General features: G+C 38.9%; 2 protein-coding genes across 2 annotated transcripts in view; one reads left to right on the top strand and one right to left on the bottom strand.

Annotated features, from left to right (window-relative positions):
* The first annotated feature begins 3,206 nt into the window (after positions 1-3,206).
* rplp1 (ribosomal protein lateral stalk subunit P1) lies at positions 3,207-5,366 on the top strand. The gene is made up of 4 exons (XM_030146766.1): positions 3,207-3,421; positions 4,140-4,214; positions 4,346-4,457; positions 5,241-5,366. The coding sequence occupies exons 1-4, from the start codon at positions 3,350-3,352 to the stop codon at positions 5,321-5,323; spliced, it is 342 nt and encodes a 113-aa protein (XP_030002626.1). The 5' UTR covers positions 3,207-3,349; the 3' UTR covers positions 5,324-5,366.
* A 4,081-nt stretch (positions 5,367-9,447) lies between these two features.
* Positions 9,448-12,760, bottom strand: part of ptk2aa (protein tyrosine kinase 2aa) — a 62,587-nt gene continuing 59,274 nt past the window's right edge. Inside the window, 1 exon segment of the mRNA XM_030146755.1 lies at positions 9,448-10,645. Within this exon segment, the coding sequence (XP_030002615.1) occupies positions 10,519-10,645 (127 nt within the window). The 3' untranslated portion in view covers positions 9,448-10,518.

Here is a 12,760-nt window from a genome sequence, read left to right as displayed (position 1 = left end):
AGCTGCTATAAATGTATTTTAGTTTAGTTTATTGTATTGTGGACAATCCCAATTAATCGACTGTATCAATAACAGTTAAAAGTTGCAGCTTTAGCTAACATGGCTGTTATCCTGCTGTAGTCCCCGGCCTGATGACAATAGGCCCCCTAAAAAAACAATACATTACAGCACATTAATTGAAAAGAGAGACTTAAGACAGCTAAGAGACAAGATAAATCAATAAACATAAACAGATTATGATGGACACAGCCACACATGGGAACACCTCTACAAACACACTATCACCTTATTCGTTTTCATATCTCATTCTTTCTGTAACTTTGGTTTGCCGCACATGGTCTTTAGTTGCAGTCAGTCCTTTAACATACACAGTTTAGTTTATTTTGTATTTCTTTATTTTAATCATATACACTGTTGTATAGATGCACATATGTTAACAATGTGCGGTAGTGATGTTACGGGATGTGCCGAGGCTTCGAAGCGTGTCGAGTAATGGAGGTGGCGTTTCCGCAAAGTGTGTATGCTTCATTTAGGGGAGGAGCCAAAAATGCTGACGTCCGAAGCCTTGCTGCCCGGCTGTACCACGTGACTGCTTCGCGCGGTGGTTCTATGTGATTCAGGTTTGACAGCAAAATAAACCCCTCAGGCTCTGTTCGAAATGTGAGTTTTTGATTGAGAGTTCCGGTCAGTGCAGAGTTTGAACAGAGTTTGAATAGTTTGGATACTGGAGTTTGGATAGAGTTTATATAGTTTGGAGATAGTTTGAAGAGTTTAGAGAGAGAGATCATTTGAAGATTTAGAAGAAGGAGGAGAGAAGTATGAATAAGAGGATGGAGCCAGTGAAGAACAGGAGGACTTCCCCTGTGTGGGAACATTTGGATTTGATAACTCCTAATAAGGTAAACTAAATCTAACATTATTTCAGACACATAAGGTTTGTTTATCTGGAATACTGGGAGAGACAAAAAAATTACTGTATATCGATTTATATAATCTTGTTCTTGTGTTTTTGTGCATGTCAGGATCTTCTGTACCATGTGAAAGGGTGTTTTCAAACACCGGAGAGGCTGTGTCAAAAAAAAGGAATCACTTCAAACTAAAAACTGTTGAGAAACTGTTCTTTCTGAATAAAAATGAATAAAATCTCCCCTGTTCTGTACATCATTGTCCAAGTTCCACAAGCATGTTCAGTGTCCTCTGTCTGTTTAAGTCCATACATTATCCTAAAGTGACAAAAAAAAAAAAAAAAACATTACACAACCTCCCACATATGATGCTACCATTTGGGGGAAATTTACACACACAGAATACATTCAAAAATATCTTATTATACACATATGTGATCATTTATGTAGAGAAATTATTTGGTCATACATTTTTTGTAATTCATAGTCATTCCCAAGAGCCATAACAGACACAAAATTCAGTGCATCCCACATGCTGTGGTTCAGATCCAGCTGCCTGTGATTCTACACATGGACAGTAGGTGGGTTCATGTGCACATGAAGCTTCGACAAATGAACTCTTTCTCGAACCAATTGGCTCAAGTGGTTCGAAGCCTCATGAGGCTTCATCTCACCATCACTATGAGTTCCCGTGTGGTGGAGTTTCCTGTCGCCATCCTGATGTGGAAAAAAGGCGTGGCCAAGGGTGGAGCAGCATTATATACCGCAGCCACCTCATCAGCACAAACTATGGGATGTGTTGTCATAAGGGGGGGGTTAATGTTACCAAAGCTTCAGTTGTATTTAGTTCTAGTTGGTGTCCATTTTTTCCCCCCTTTTTTGTTTAATGGTTTGGCCAAACTTCTATATATGCTCCCACTGTGTCATTTTGTTGGCTCAGTTTTTGTCAGTTTGTTTGATGCATCAGTTCTTGTTCTCAGCCTTAGTTGCTTTTATTTTTGTGTACAATTCTGTTATGTGTACCTCTTTTATACAATTAATTGCTAAAACTATCATTTGTAATCATTTTTTGAATAATTTTGGGTGAATAAAAACCCACACCTGTCTCCTGGTCGTCTTACTGCTCGGTCCCTAACAAAGATAAAAGAGAACAGTGAAGCACCAGTCCAGTCCTACAGAGACAGCACATCTAATCCAAACACACAAAAGCAGCACATACAATAGAATCACAGAAAACATCAGAATCACAGACAGAGATGTAAACAGACATCACATATGGACAGACAGCGTCCATGATCATGACACAGATCACACAGAGACATATGTAAGTGTGTACAGGTGGAGATGTCTGCAAACTGTGTTTTCAATTTGGCTGTAAAAGTGCAGTATGTATGTGTGTGTGTCTTTAATGTGGGTGGGAAGTCAGTTCAGTTTTGTGTTGGTTTAACAGAATGACAACTGACCAGATGTGCTTTTCCTGAATGGGACTCAGAAGTCACCCTGTGTGGTGCTTCTGCTGATCTGACCAGTGTTATTACGCTGGTTTATGAATGAATTTCATGCTGTGACACTCAATAAATGGGTCTGACTAATTCCAGAGTGTGGAAGGTCGACCAGTTTTTACACGTCACAACTGTGTCTTTTAATGCTGACAGTTTTTCCCATATCCTGTAGAGTCCAAAGTTTTTCACTCAACTATATTTCCTACTGTAGGTGTGTAAGTCAGTTATGACCTGGAGTGGACTGTGGTCAGTCTGTACAAAATGAAGAACACACATTAATACAACGCGCTCATCCTCCTTTCTCATGCGCAGACCATTCACACTCTGTGCACATCCACCTGTGTCCATGAAGCTGACCACAGCCATGAAGCTGGGCAGATATGAATTTAATTCAGAAACCGTTGGAATTTTTCCGATCAGACGAATAATGAAAGAGTTACGGTCATACTACACAGGACAGGGGGGCATGTCAGAGCCCACACGTCCAATAGCGGTTGGACCCCATTACGTACGGACCTCAAGCAAGAGAGAGCAGATATTGCATTATAACGGAAAAACTATTGCGTTATATCGCAATAGTTTTTGTTTTTTTGCATGTCCCTTCCCGGGCTCCGTAGTTCTCGGCTTCTGTACAAGTGTTTTTCCTGTCTATGTAAATATTATTCCAATAAAATACGGCGGCAGGTTCAGAGTACGACTGTGTATCGTTGTCCGAATAGGCTGTACGTCTGTCGTCACATTATGTGCGTAATGACGTATTCACGCGTCTCAGACGTACAGTATATTAGCCGAGCTCCCGCCTTTCTCCTTCCTTTTCCGGTGTAGGAAGTTACCGTGCCTAAGGTGTTTGGTTCTTCATCCGAAGCTAAGGCCCACAATCCGGCGGCTAGCACCACAATATTTAGGCATCCAACGGCCAAACTACCAAATCTAACCTTTAAAATGGCTTCTGTGTCTGAGCTCGCCTGCATTTACTCCGCTTTGATTCTCCACGACGATGAAGTCACCGTCACCGTAAGTGTCTGTGTTTGGTTCCGACAACATCAGTCTGAGGGACAAACAGGAACACAACAGCTCAAATAAATGATGTACTGTGGAAACTACAGACACAGGACTGATTAAAGATGGACCGTATCTGATAAAAGTAGGCATTTCCTACCAGTAGTGTCAGTCCCGTCTGTTAGCTTGTATGGCGGCTAAGCTAAATGCTAACATTAGCCCACGTTTCTGATGTGGAACAGATCTGTGTCTAACCAGTATGTGATCCCACTTGTGTTTTTAAGCTCTACTAGAAACGTAGTTTCATCCGGTCATATTAATCCTTCGGGCTCTAGACAGGTCTGTCATTGTGACATGTGGTAAAGCGTATAATTCTATTATTATACTGTTCTTGTTCCTGTATAATCTCAGGCAGATGTAGTCCCTCATGTGTCTTCGGCTCTTCATTATTTTTATTTTTTTCTTTATTTTATTTTACGCGGCACAGCATCAGCGGAAAAAGCATCAGGCTCGTGTTCATGAAGTAATGATTTCTGTAGCAGGAAATGTCACCTGTAGATTTGCAAAAGCATCTAACGTATTACTAAGATCTGATTGGTCTGTGTACAGACTTCCTAGAAATTGCTGGCTTTCAGAACTTGAATATGAATTTTACACAATGTTTGAGATGAGGATCCATGTATACAATGTAATCTATAATATTTTAACTGAGCATGGATGTTTGTGTCTGCAGGAGGACAAGCTGAATGCTCTGATCAAGGCAGCTGGAGTCACCGTGGAGCCCTTCTGGCCCAGTCTGTTTGCTAAGGTGAGATGGACATGACTGTTCATGCATCGTATGTGCATCTGTAGTGTAGATATCTGAGTCTGATTTACTTTGAACTGATGATGGAGTTGGATTGTGAGTTCTGCTGAAGACGTGTTAATGTTGTCTTGCAGGCTCTGTCCAGTGTTGACATCGGAAGCCTGATCTGCAACGTTGGAGCCGGAGGTGGTGCTCCCGCTGGAGCCCCTGCAGCTGGAGCTGCTGCAGCAGCTGGAGACGCACCAGGTAAAGCCACCTGCTCTGAGGGAACCTAGAAGTTCAGATGGACTAAATCCAACACTAGATTTAGTGGGAATGGCTTTAAAAGATCTTCTCTCTGGTTCTTGAGAAACAGATGTTATGCATTTAAAGGAAGTTAAAGTTGACTGAAGTATATAGACAGCAATTTGTTTTCAATGTAATAGGTTGTGGTTGCAAATAATTTCTTTACCACTTTGTAAGAGAAAAGATACAGTATTAGCATGAGTACAGTTCATTGTTGAAATTCAGCTTCTTACATGCGTTGGTTGTCTGTTTCTTGCAGGATTTGAATTATGTGTAACTGGTTTAATGGTGACATTTCATGGGTTTGAGCCACTTGTGTAGAATGTGATTTTCCCTCAGTTTTCAAACAACATTGGTGCATTGTGGGTTCAGTGAGTTTTTGTGTCTGCAAGAAAAGTCGGTTTCCAACAATTTCACATTTTATTCTCAAATTCACATATGTTCAAAAAGCTTGAACAGGCATCTAAGAAGCTTAAAAACAAAACTCTCCAGTTCTAGGTCTGCAACGGAGCAGGACTTAAATTCTCAGTTATTTTCTCAGTGAATTGATTCATTGCTTGGTTTGTAAAATCAGTAAATTGTTTTCCAGAGCTCATATGAATGTTCTTCAACTGAGCACGTTCAGTTACAGTCAGAGGAAAGAAACTGAACATTTAAGAAACTGAAGACTAAGAATGGACTTATTTGGACTTGAATTCATGGTGAACATATTATGAACCCAATGTGCTCTTGTTTTATCTACAGCTAAAGAGGAGGAGAAGAAGGAAGAGAAGAAGGAGGAGTCTGAGGAGTCTGATGATGACATGGGCTTCGGTCTCTTTGATTAAAACTGTTTTTGTAACAAAACTCAATAAAAGTACAAAAATAGTGGTTTGCCTCTGTTGACAACTGTTGCATTTACATCCAAAATGGTTCATGGTCATTTGGGTTGAAATGGAGGATTTTAGGTTTTAAGGGCAGCTCAAAGTGATAATAAGGATAATTTTAATTACACTTTTTATTAAAACTAGTGTAAGCAAGAACTGAAAAGATCAGTGAGGAAGGAAAACAGGAACTTGTTAGATGTGGTTTGATTCTGTGTTTTACAGACTGAATAAAACAAAGGTTAAAGGTCAACAAACATGGTGATGTTCAAATGAAGTTATCAGTCCAGAGCGAATACGACACGCACAGGAAACATGACGACGATAAGTCTAACAGGTAGTGAAAGCATTAAAAACCTGAGTGTACAAGTATCTGAAACATGGTTAATATGGACCCGAGGTCATGGAAAAGTTATAGAAAGGCAGGTTGAAATATGTGAAGGACTATAATTTTTTTTTTTTTTTTTTTTTTTTGCACATCATAAAACAGGAAGACTAAAACAAAAAAAAAATATTCAAACAAGTTAACATCATTGTGCAGGAGAGGTTAGAAGCGATAAAGGCTGATGTGAATAACGCACCGGAAATTAATACACAGGAGAAAAAGGAAAAGAAATAAGATACAACTGAAACAAACTAACATAATACAAATCAAATGACAGCCTTACATTTTTTCGTGAATGGGCTCTATGCACAGTCCCACTATCCTGAACTTAAGGCAGCTCCTTTTATTTCCTGTTTTTCATTATCGGACACACTGGCTAATCCAGGTGTGTGTGACCACAGCTGTCACAACAAGAAGCAGCAGACACACCTGGAATAATCAGTGTGTCCAATAATGAAAAACAGGAAATAAAGGAGACGCCTTAAATTCAGGAAGTAGTGGGACTGCATAGAGCCCATTCCAGTCCTTCTAAGATGCTTTTTAAACAATGATAAAGAAGATGTTGATTGAAGTTCAGGTCGTAGTTCAGATTTGGTCCACCATATTTTAGAAAATACTTACTGACAGAAGTTCGACAGTACAGAAGATAAAATCTGCTTGAATATTGTGTAGGATAACTGTGAATAACAGAAGACAACATGAAGTTCTGGAAAACTTTGGGAAGAATATGAGTTAAGTGACCATATTTGGACATGAGGACACAGGTCTGGCAAATGTTCACATCAAAAACTGAGAGAAGTTTGAATTTTTGTAAAAGAGCAGATGAATTGAGTCTGTTAGAAAAGCTGATCATTCTTAAAGATTTCTTTAAAATGAGGAAAATCTTTATGAGATAAGTTGCACAGGTTGCCACCCAGACAGTATTGGAATACATAATGTAAGGATAAATTAAGCAATAATAAAAAGTCAAGAAAAAGGAATGAGTTATCAATGAACAGACTCTGCTCAAAATGCCAATTAACCTAATGATTTTTTTTCAAACAATATCAGTATGGGATTTCCACCTCATTTTTTCATCTACAATAACACCAAAAAATTTAATGAAAGAAACCTGAGTTATTTCAAAGTTATCTATGAATATTTTATTGGTTTCATTGTTATACTTCTTATTTTTGTCACAACATACCATAAAATGAGATTTTTGGTATTGAGGGAGAGTTTATTAATCTGAAACCATCTAGAAATAGACAATAGTTCTTCATATGTGTATATTATATATATATATATATGTACACACACACATACACAGGGTGGGGAAGCAAAATGTACAATATTTTGAGGCAGGGATTGAAAGACAGTGTATGACCAATTAGTTTATTGAAAGTCATGAGAATTTATTTGCCACAAGAAAATGTACATAATAGAAAATGTTTTTATTCTATGTGTCCTCCTTCTTTCTCAATAACTGCCTTCACACACTTCCTGAAACTTGCGCAAGTGTTCCTCAAATATTCAGGTGACAACTTCTCCCATTCTTCTTTAATAGTATCTTCCAGACTTTCTCGTAATAGTTTTGCTCATAGTCATTCTCTTCTTTCCATTATAAACAGTCTTTATGGACACTCCAACTATTTTTGAAATCTCCTTTGGTGTGATGAGTGCATTCAGCAAATCACACACTCTTTGACGTTTGCTTTCCTGATTACTCATATGGGCAAAAGTTTCTGAAAAGGTATGGATAATAGTGTTAGGTATGATTATGACATCAGTATATGTTTGGTTTCAAAACAATTGACGTAGTGTCTGCTGAGAAAAAACAACTAAATGTTCATTGTAAATTTTGCTTCCCCACCCTGTATATATATATATATATATATATATATATATATATATATATATATATATATATATATATATATATATATATATATATAAAACCAGACACTATTATTGTTGAGAAATAATGTAAAAGAACGTTTTTGTTTTTTTTGGAGTTTTATACGTCAAATGCACATTCTGAGAAAAGTCTAGTCATAGAAATCTCATAAAAATAAATTGAATTCACCAGCTGAGTCAAACCTATATTTGCTCATCTCAGTAATTACTACAGTGTCAGTTATTAAAAATAAAAAAAATAAAAAAAAAATTAAAAAAAAAAAAAAGCTCAAAAATAACTGATAAGTTTCAGCTCAAATAAACTTAAACAGCTTCAAACTTAAGTCGTAACACTTACAAACTTACAAATACTACAATGAAAATACCATCAGTGACTGGAAAAGGTGAAACAGCGCCCCCACATATGGGCTGTGCCCAAAAATATACAGCATCTGCGGTGATGCGAACTATCATGAAGAAGAACTTTACCAAAACCAGCACAGACTGTGGGTTCGAACCGGCTGCAGCCACAGTACTGTGTCAATGACCTCTTCATTATAAGAAACATTCACAGCAAGAGAACTGCTCACTTTTTTTTTACTGGGGGGGGGGTGGGCAGTTTAGATGGAGGGGCAGAGGAATGTTCACAAACTGAGAAGAAGAGAAAATAAATGAATAAACAAGTGGTTCCAGGTACAACAAACCCTGGCCCTCACACATATTGTAGTTTATTTTGTCATGGTTCCAGCTGATGTCATATCAGTTACTAATATACATGTGGCACGTCTGAAGTCAGTTTAAACAATATGGATGTTTTTCATAGACGTGAAATGTCTATTGGGAGGGGGCGGAGTAATAACTCTGGGCAGAGGTGAAGGAGAATATTGAAGCAACACCATGGAGTTTTTCAGCCTTCAAACTCTATTTTCCAGGTCATTTTTGTTTGACATCCACTCCAGTCACTTCAGTTCCACTTTGGTCATGTCTCCAGAGCGTCTGTATCTCCTGCACTGACACTAGGACACTTCTGGTTTGGGGTTGGAACCCCGACACTAACAGAACTACAGAACTGGACTGGATTAGGGGATACGTCCCATCCCCCCTCCACCTTCAGAAGACGAGGCAGGTCAACAAAGTTAGGAGTGAAGGAAAGAAACAGACTAAAGGTCACATGACTGAAGGAGCAAGAAAAGCAGAGGGTAAGGGTGATGTCCACAGAGAGAAAGACAGGACAGACGGAGAGGGACCACAGAAGAGGAGGGACCAGGGGGAATGTTGGACCAGCTGAGACTGGAAGAGGAGGAGGGATGCCCTGCACATGGAGACCTGGACCTGGTACTGATGGACTAGGAAGGGGACCTGGACCTGGTACTGGAGGACTAGGAAGGAGACCTGGACCTGGTACTGGTGGATCCATTCTAATATAAACTCCTCAGTATTAAATCTGTCTGTTTCAGGTCGTGTCATTTCAGTCATCTCCTTCTGTTTCTTGTCCTTACATCAGTTGTTCCAACAGTTCCTTCCACAGTTTTATCAAGCCGGTAGACAATACCGTTTCTTGACTTTAGGCGAACCTGTGAACAAAAGTTCCATGGTGTTGCTTTACGACAGATCAGATCCTTGAGGCCAGATGTGCAGACGGTCTGGAACATGGGTCGGACCAGTCGGACACAACTCAACACACAAACAAACAAAGCCACCAGAGTTTTACACTGAACAGAACTTCAAGTCGTACTTTTTCAATCACTAATGTAAACATTTGGAGATAAAGAAAATTCACATCAACCCTTTAAGATAATTTAGATGAAATTCCAGAAACAGTTTACAGTTGGTGTTTTCACAATAGCTTTTATTTTATTTTGTATATGAACCAGCATTTTTTCGGTGTTATATTGTCCCTGAAACTTCAATTCCTGGAGAAAATGAACTGAAAACTGCTGGAAAAAAAAGTTTGCACTGTAACTTGTGAAAATGACAAACTGTAAAAGTGAAAACAAATGGGATAGAAAAGACACTGAACATGGCTGATCCAACAACATAAAGCTCAAATTTACAAAGCAAATAATAAAGTCATCGCACGTTGCACCAAAAATGATGTACACTGATGTTTAGAACGTTTCGAGGATCGTTACAGAGTAAAACCGTAACATTTAGAACAGAATGCATGTTTAGTCGACTGTAGTTTATTTTGCACACAGTAACTCAACACCAGCCCTTCTTTCACCTTTATTCCTGACAGATTTATGCCTCAAACACATTAAAAAATAGAGCGTCTTTGTATATTTACTACATAGTTAACTTAAAAAGTGGCCTGTGGCTATTTGAATGATCTGTTTTCATAAAAAGTGTTAATTTAGTTTCTTGATGCCTGAGATAGATCTGAAGATAGAAGTCAAACAACAATGAAATACAATAAAGACACGAATGAGAAGCTGGATGTAAATGAAGAAGCTTCAGTCAGAAACAGCGACAGAGGCTGTAAATGTCCGAGTTAATAATGATCTAAAAGCTGGTCTGAACAACACTGTCCTCAGCTCATCGTCCTTCTCCTTCAGTTCCAGTTGTTTCAGTCTCTAAGTGTTGGAGAAGCCGACGGCAGGAGGCGGGGGTCCATTCCATCCACTAAAACATCTTCAAAGTCCTTCAAGCAAGTCACCAAACATCAACACGTTTGGGTCTCAGTGGGAGATAAACTTTCTCTGATCATTTACAACGTGTCACCTGTGATGGAAGAACTGAAGTCCGAAGAAAAACCATGACAGACTAGACTTCAAACGATAGAAGAGAGTAGAAAACAACAGGAAATATTATGGGAGAAGAGGAAGCAGGGAAGGTTTCATGGAGGAGAGCGATGAAGGAGCCTCCTCCTCCTCCGTTTGTTCAGGTTCAGGTCTGGGGGTTAATGTGGGCGGGTCTGGCCAATCATTTTGAGTCGTGATTGGTCAATAACATCCAACAGGTTCTTGGCGTCGACGGCGAGGGCGTGCGCCGCCATAAGCATCTGCTTCTTGTAGTCCTTCTGTAAACTGTAGAGAACGGAGAGCACAAACACATGGACACTGGGTCAAACAGAAACAACAGCACTGATGATGAGCTCACATCAGTGGAAGGTCACAGCCAATTCTGGGCTGAAGTTGATTCACCTTAAGAAGTTCATGAGTTTGGATTTTATTGTGTTTTTTTTTTTGTGTGTGTGAATGTATGTTTTAGTGCAGACTGTGTCCAGAGGGAAGTGGATCTGAGGAGGACACCAGGGTGAATGCACCTGCAGAACATGATGAAAGGACTGTGTGGGTTAGAAGGTTGTGTTTCAGTGGGAGGAGTCCGCTCTTCCACCGCTCAGACTTTATCTGCTTCACTTTCACATCCACACTGGACCAAGGTCCTAATAGTTTTGGATTTTTCATTATAGTTTAGTTTTGTTTAGTTTTGACTTTTTTTTCTCTAAATCAGTTTTAATTCGTTTTTAGAGCAGGTTTGATCCTTTTTATTAGTTTTCATTTTTATCTAAGTGCTTAGTTTTAGTTTTTTCATGTCTTTTCTCTTCTTCTCTGTCATCATATTCACATAAATCCCAGACAGGACTCTGCTGCTTTCTCCCAACTTCAGTCTCCATGTTTCCAGGTAGAGTGGGGACCAGAAGACGACTGGAAAACACAAGTGGACACAAGTGACGGACCCTTAAATATCATATGGTGCGAGCAGAGAAAATTGCTCGAGGGAAATAAATCGCTTTCGTATCAATCTGATATTGACAAAGATGAAAATGAAGGGAATTTTATCCATAATTTTTATACGTTTTAGTTAATTTTGTAAGCACACAATACAGTTTCAGTTAGTTATGTTTTTTTTCCTTTAATTATAGTTTTAATTTATTTGAGTTAATGAAAATGTTTTTACAATTCTAGTTTTCGTCATTTCATTAGTTTTCATTAACAATAATAACCTTGCACTGGACACCCATGTGTTTCCTTCTTCTTTGGGTTCGTAAACTAGAACCTAAACCAGCTGTTTGTTCAAAAGGTAAATCCAACACTTCTGTTGGTCTCATAAGAATCCTGGCCTGTGATGGAATGTGGTTCGTTGTTTTAGAGCACAGGTGTCAAACATCTGGACCCCCAAAGGGTCCGATCCGACCCCTGGGATGAGTTTATGAAACACAAAAAATACACTGACCATATTAACAATTGTTTTCGTTCAGGTTCCACATTCAGACCCGTATGATCTCCAGTGGATCAGAACCAGTAAAATGCTGTCAGAATAACCTATAAATACTAGGGATGCACTGATACCACTGTTTTCCAGACTGAGTACAAGTACTTCCATTTGAGTACTTGCCGATACTGAGTACCGATCTGAGTCCTTAATAATCCCATTCCAGTTGTTTGTTCCTTTTGTAAATGTGCTTTATTGTCGCTGTCATTAGTCTGACTGGAACAAAGTGCTGCTACTGGCATTTAATGTGTTGGAATGAGCATTTGTCAATTAATCCACCAGAGGGCGCCACTCTGAATTAACCATACTAGAGAAATACCACGAAGAAGAGGAAAGTTTAATGAGAAGAAGAAAGTTGATAATAATAAACCTGTAGACGACAGAGGTAACACTACTGTGATACTAATGTTGATACTGCTGAGGGCAGTTGTCCTAAATGTGTCAGTAGTTTTTCTCTGACTCACACAGTCGCTCTTTGAACAGATCTGATACCTACGCAGAGGACAGACAGAACGCTCCGTCTGTGTCTGTAACATTACTTTTTTCACCATCGTTTATTTAGTTCAGTCTCCACTGCTGACGTTATTCCTCCTTCTCGTACCCGCTGCATTGAACTGGGAATGTCACACTGCCGTAAGTGGTATCAGTGCGGTTGTATTGGAGTACTTTTACGAGTACAAGTACACACGCTGAGTATCGGACCCAATACCCAATACTGGTATCGGTGCATACCTAATAAATACTGACAACTGCAAATTATTCTCTTTGTTTTAGTGGAAAGAAAAGTCAAATTACATGAAAAAGTTTACATTTACAAACTATCCTTTCACAAAAAATGTTAATAACCTGAACAAATATGAACAATATGGAATGTCTTAAATGGGTCATATTTATCTAAACCCATTTTTCTTAGTCTGTCATTCATT

This window comes from Sphaeramia orbicularis, chromosome 11 (assembly GCF_902148855.1).
Source record: "Sphaeramia orbicularis chromosome 11, fSphaOr1.1, whole genome shotgun sequence".
NCBI lineage: Eukaryota > Metazoa > Chordata > Actinopteri > Kurtiformes > Apogonidae > Sphaeramia > Sphaeramia orbicularis.
This window is presented reverse-complemented; position numbering and strand designations above follow the sequence as displayed.

Coding starts and splice junctions, on each gene's coding strand:
- rplp1 (XM_030146766.1), top strand. CDS start 3,350: ATGGCTTCTGTGTCTGAGCTCGCCTGCATTTACTCCGCTTTGATTCTC. Junction 4,215..4,345: donor GGCCCAGTCTGTTTGCTAAG/GTGAGATGGACA, acceptor GTTGTCTTGCAG/GCTCTGTCCAGTGTTGACAT. Junction 4,458..5,240: donor AGCAGCTGGAGACGCACCAG/GTAAAGCCACCT, acceptor TTTTATCTACAG/CTAAAGAGGAGGAGAAGAAG.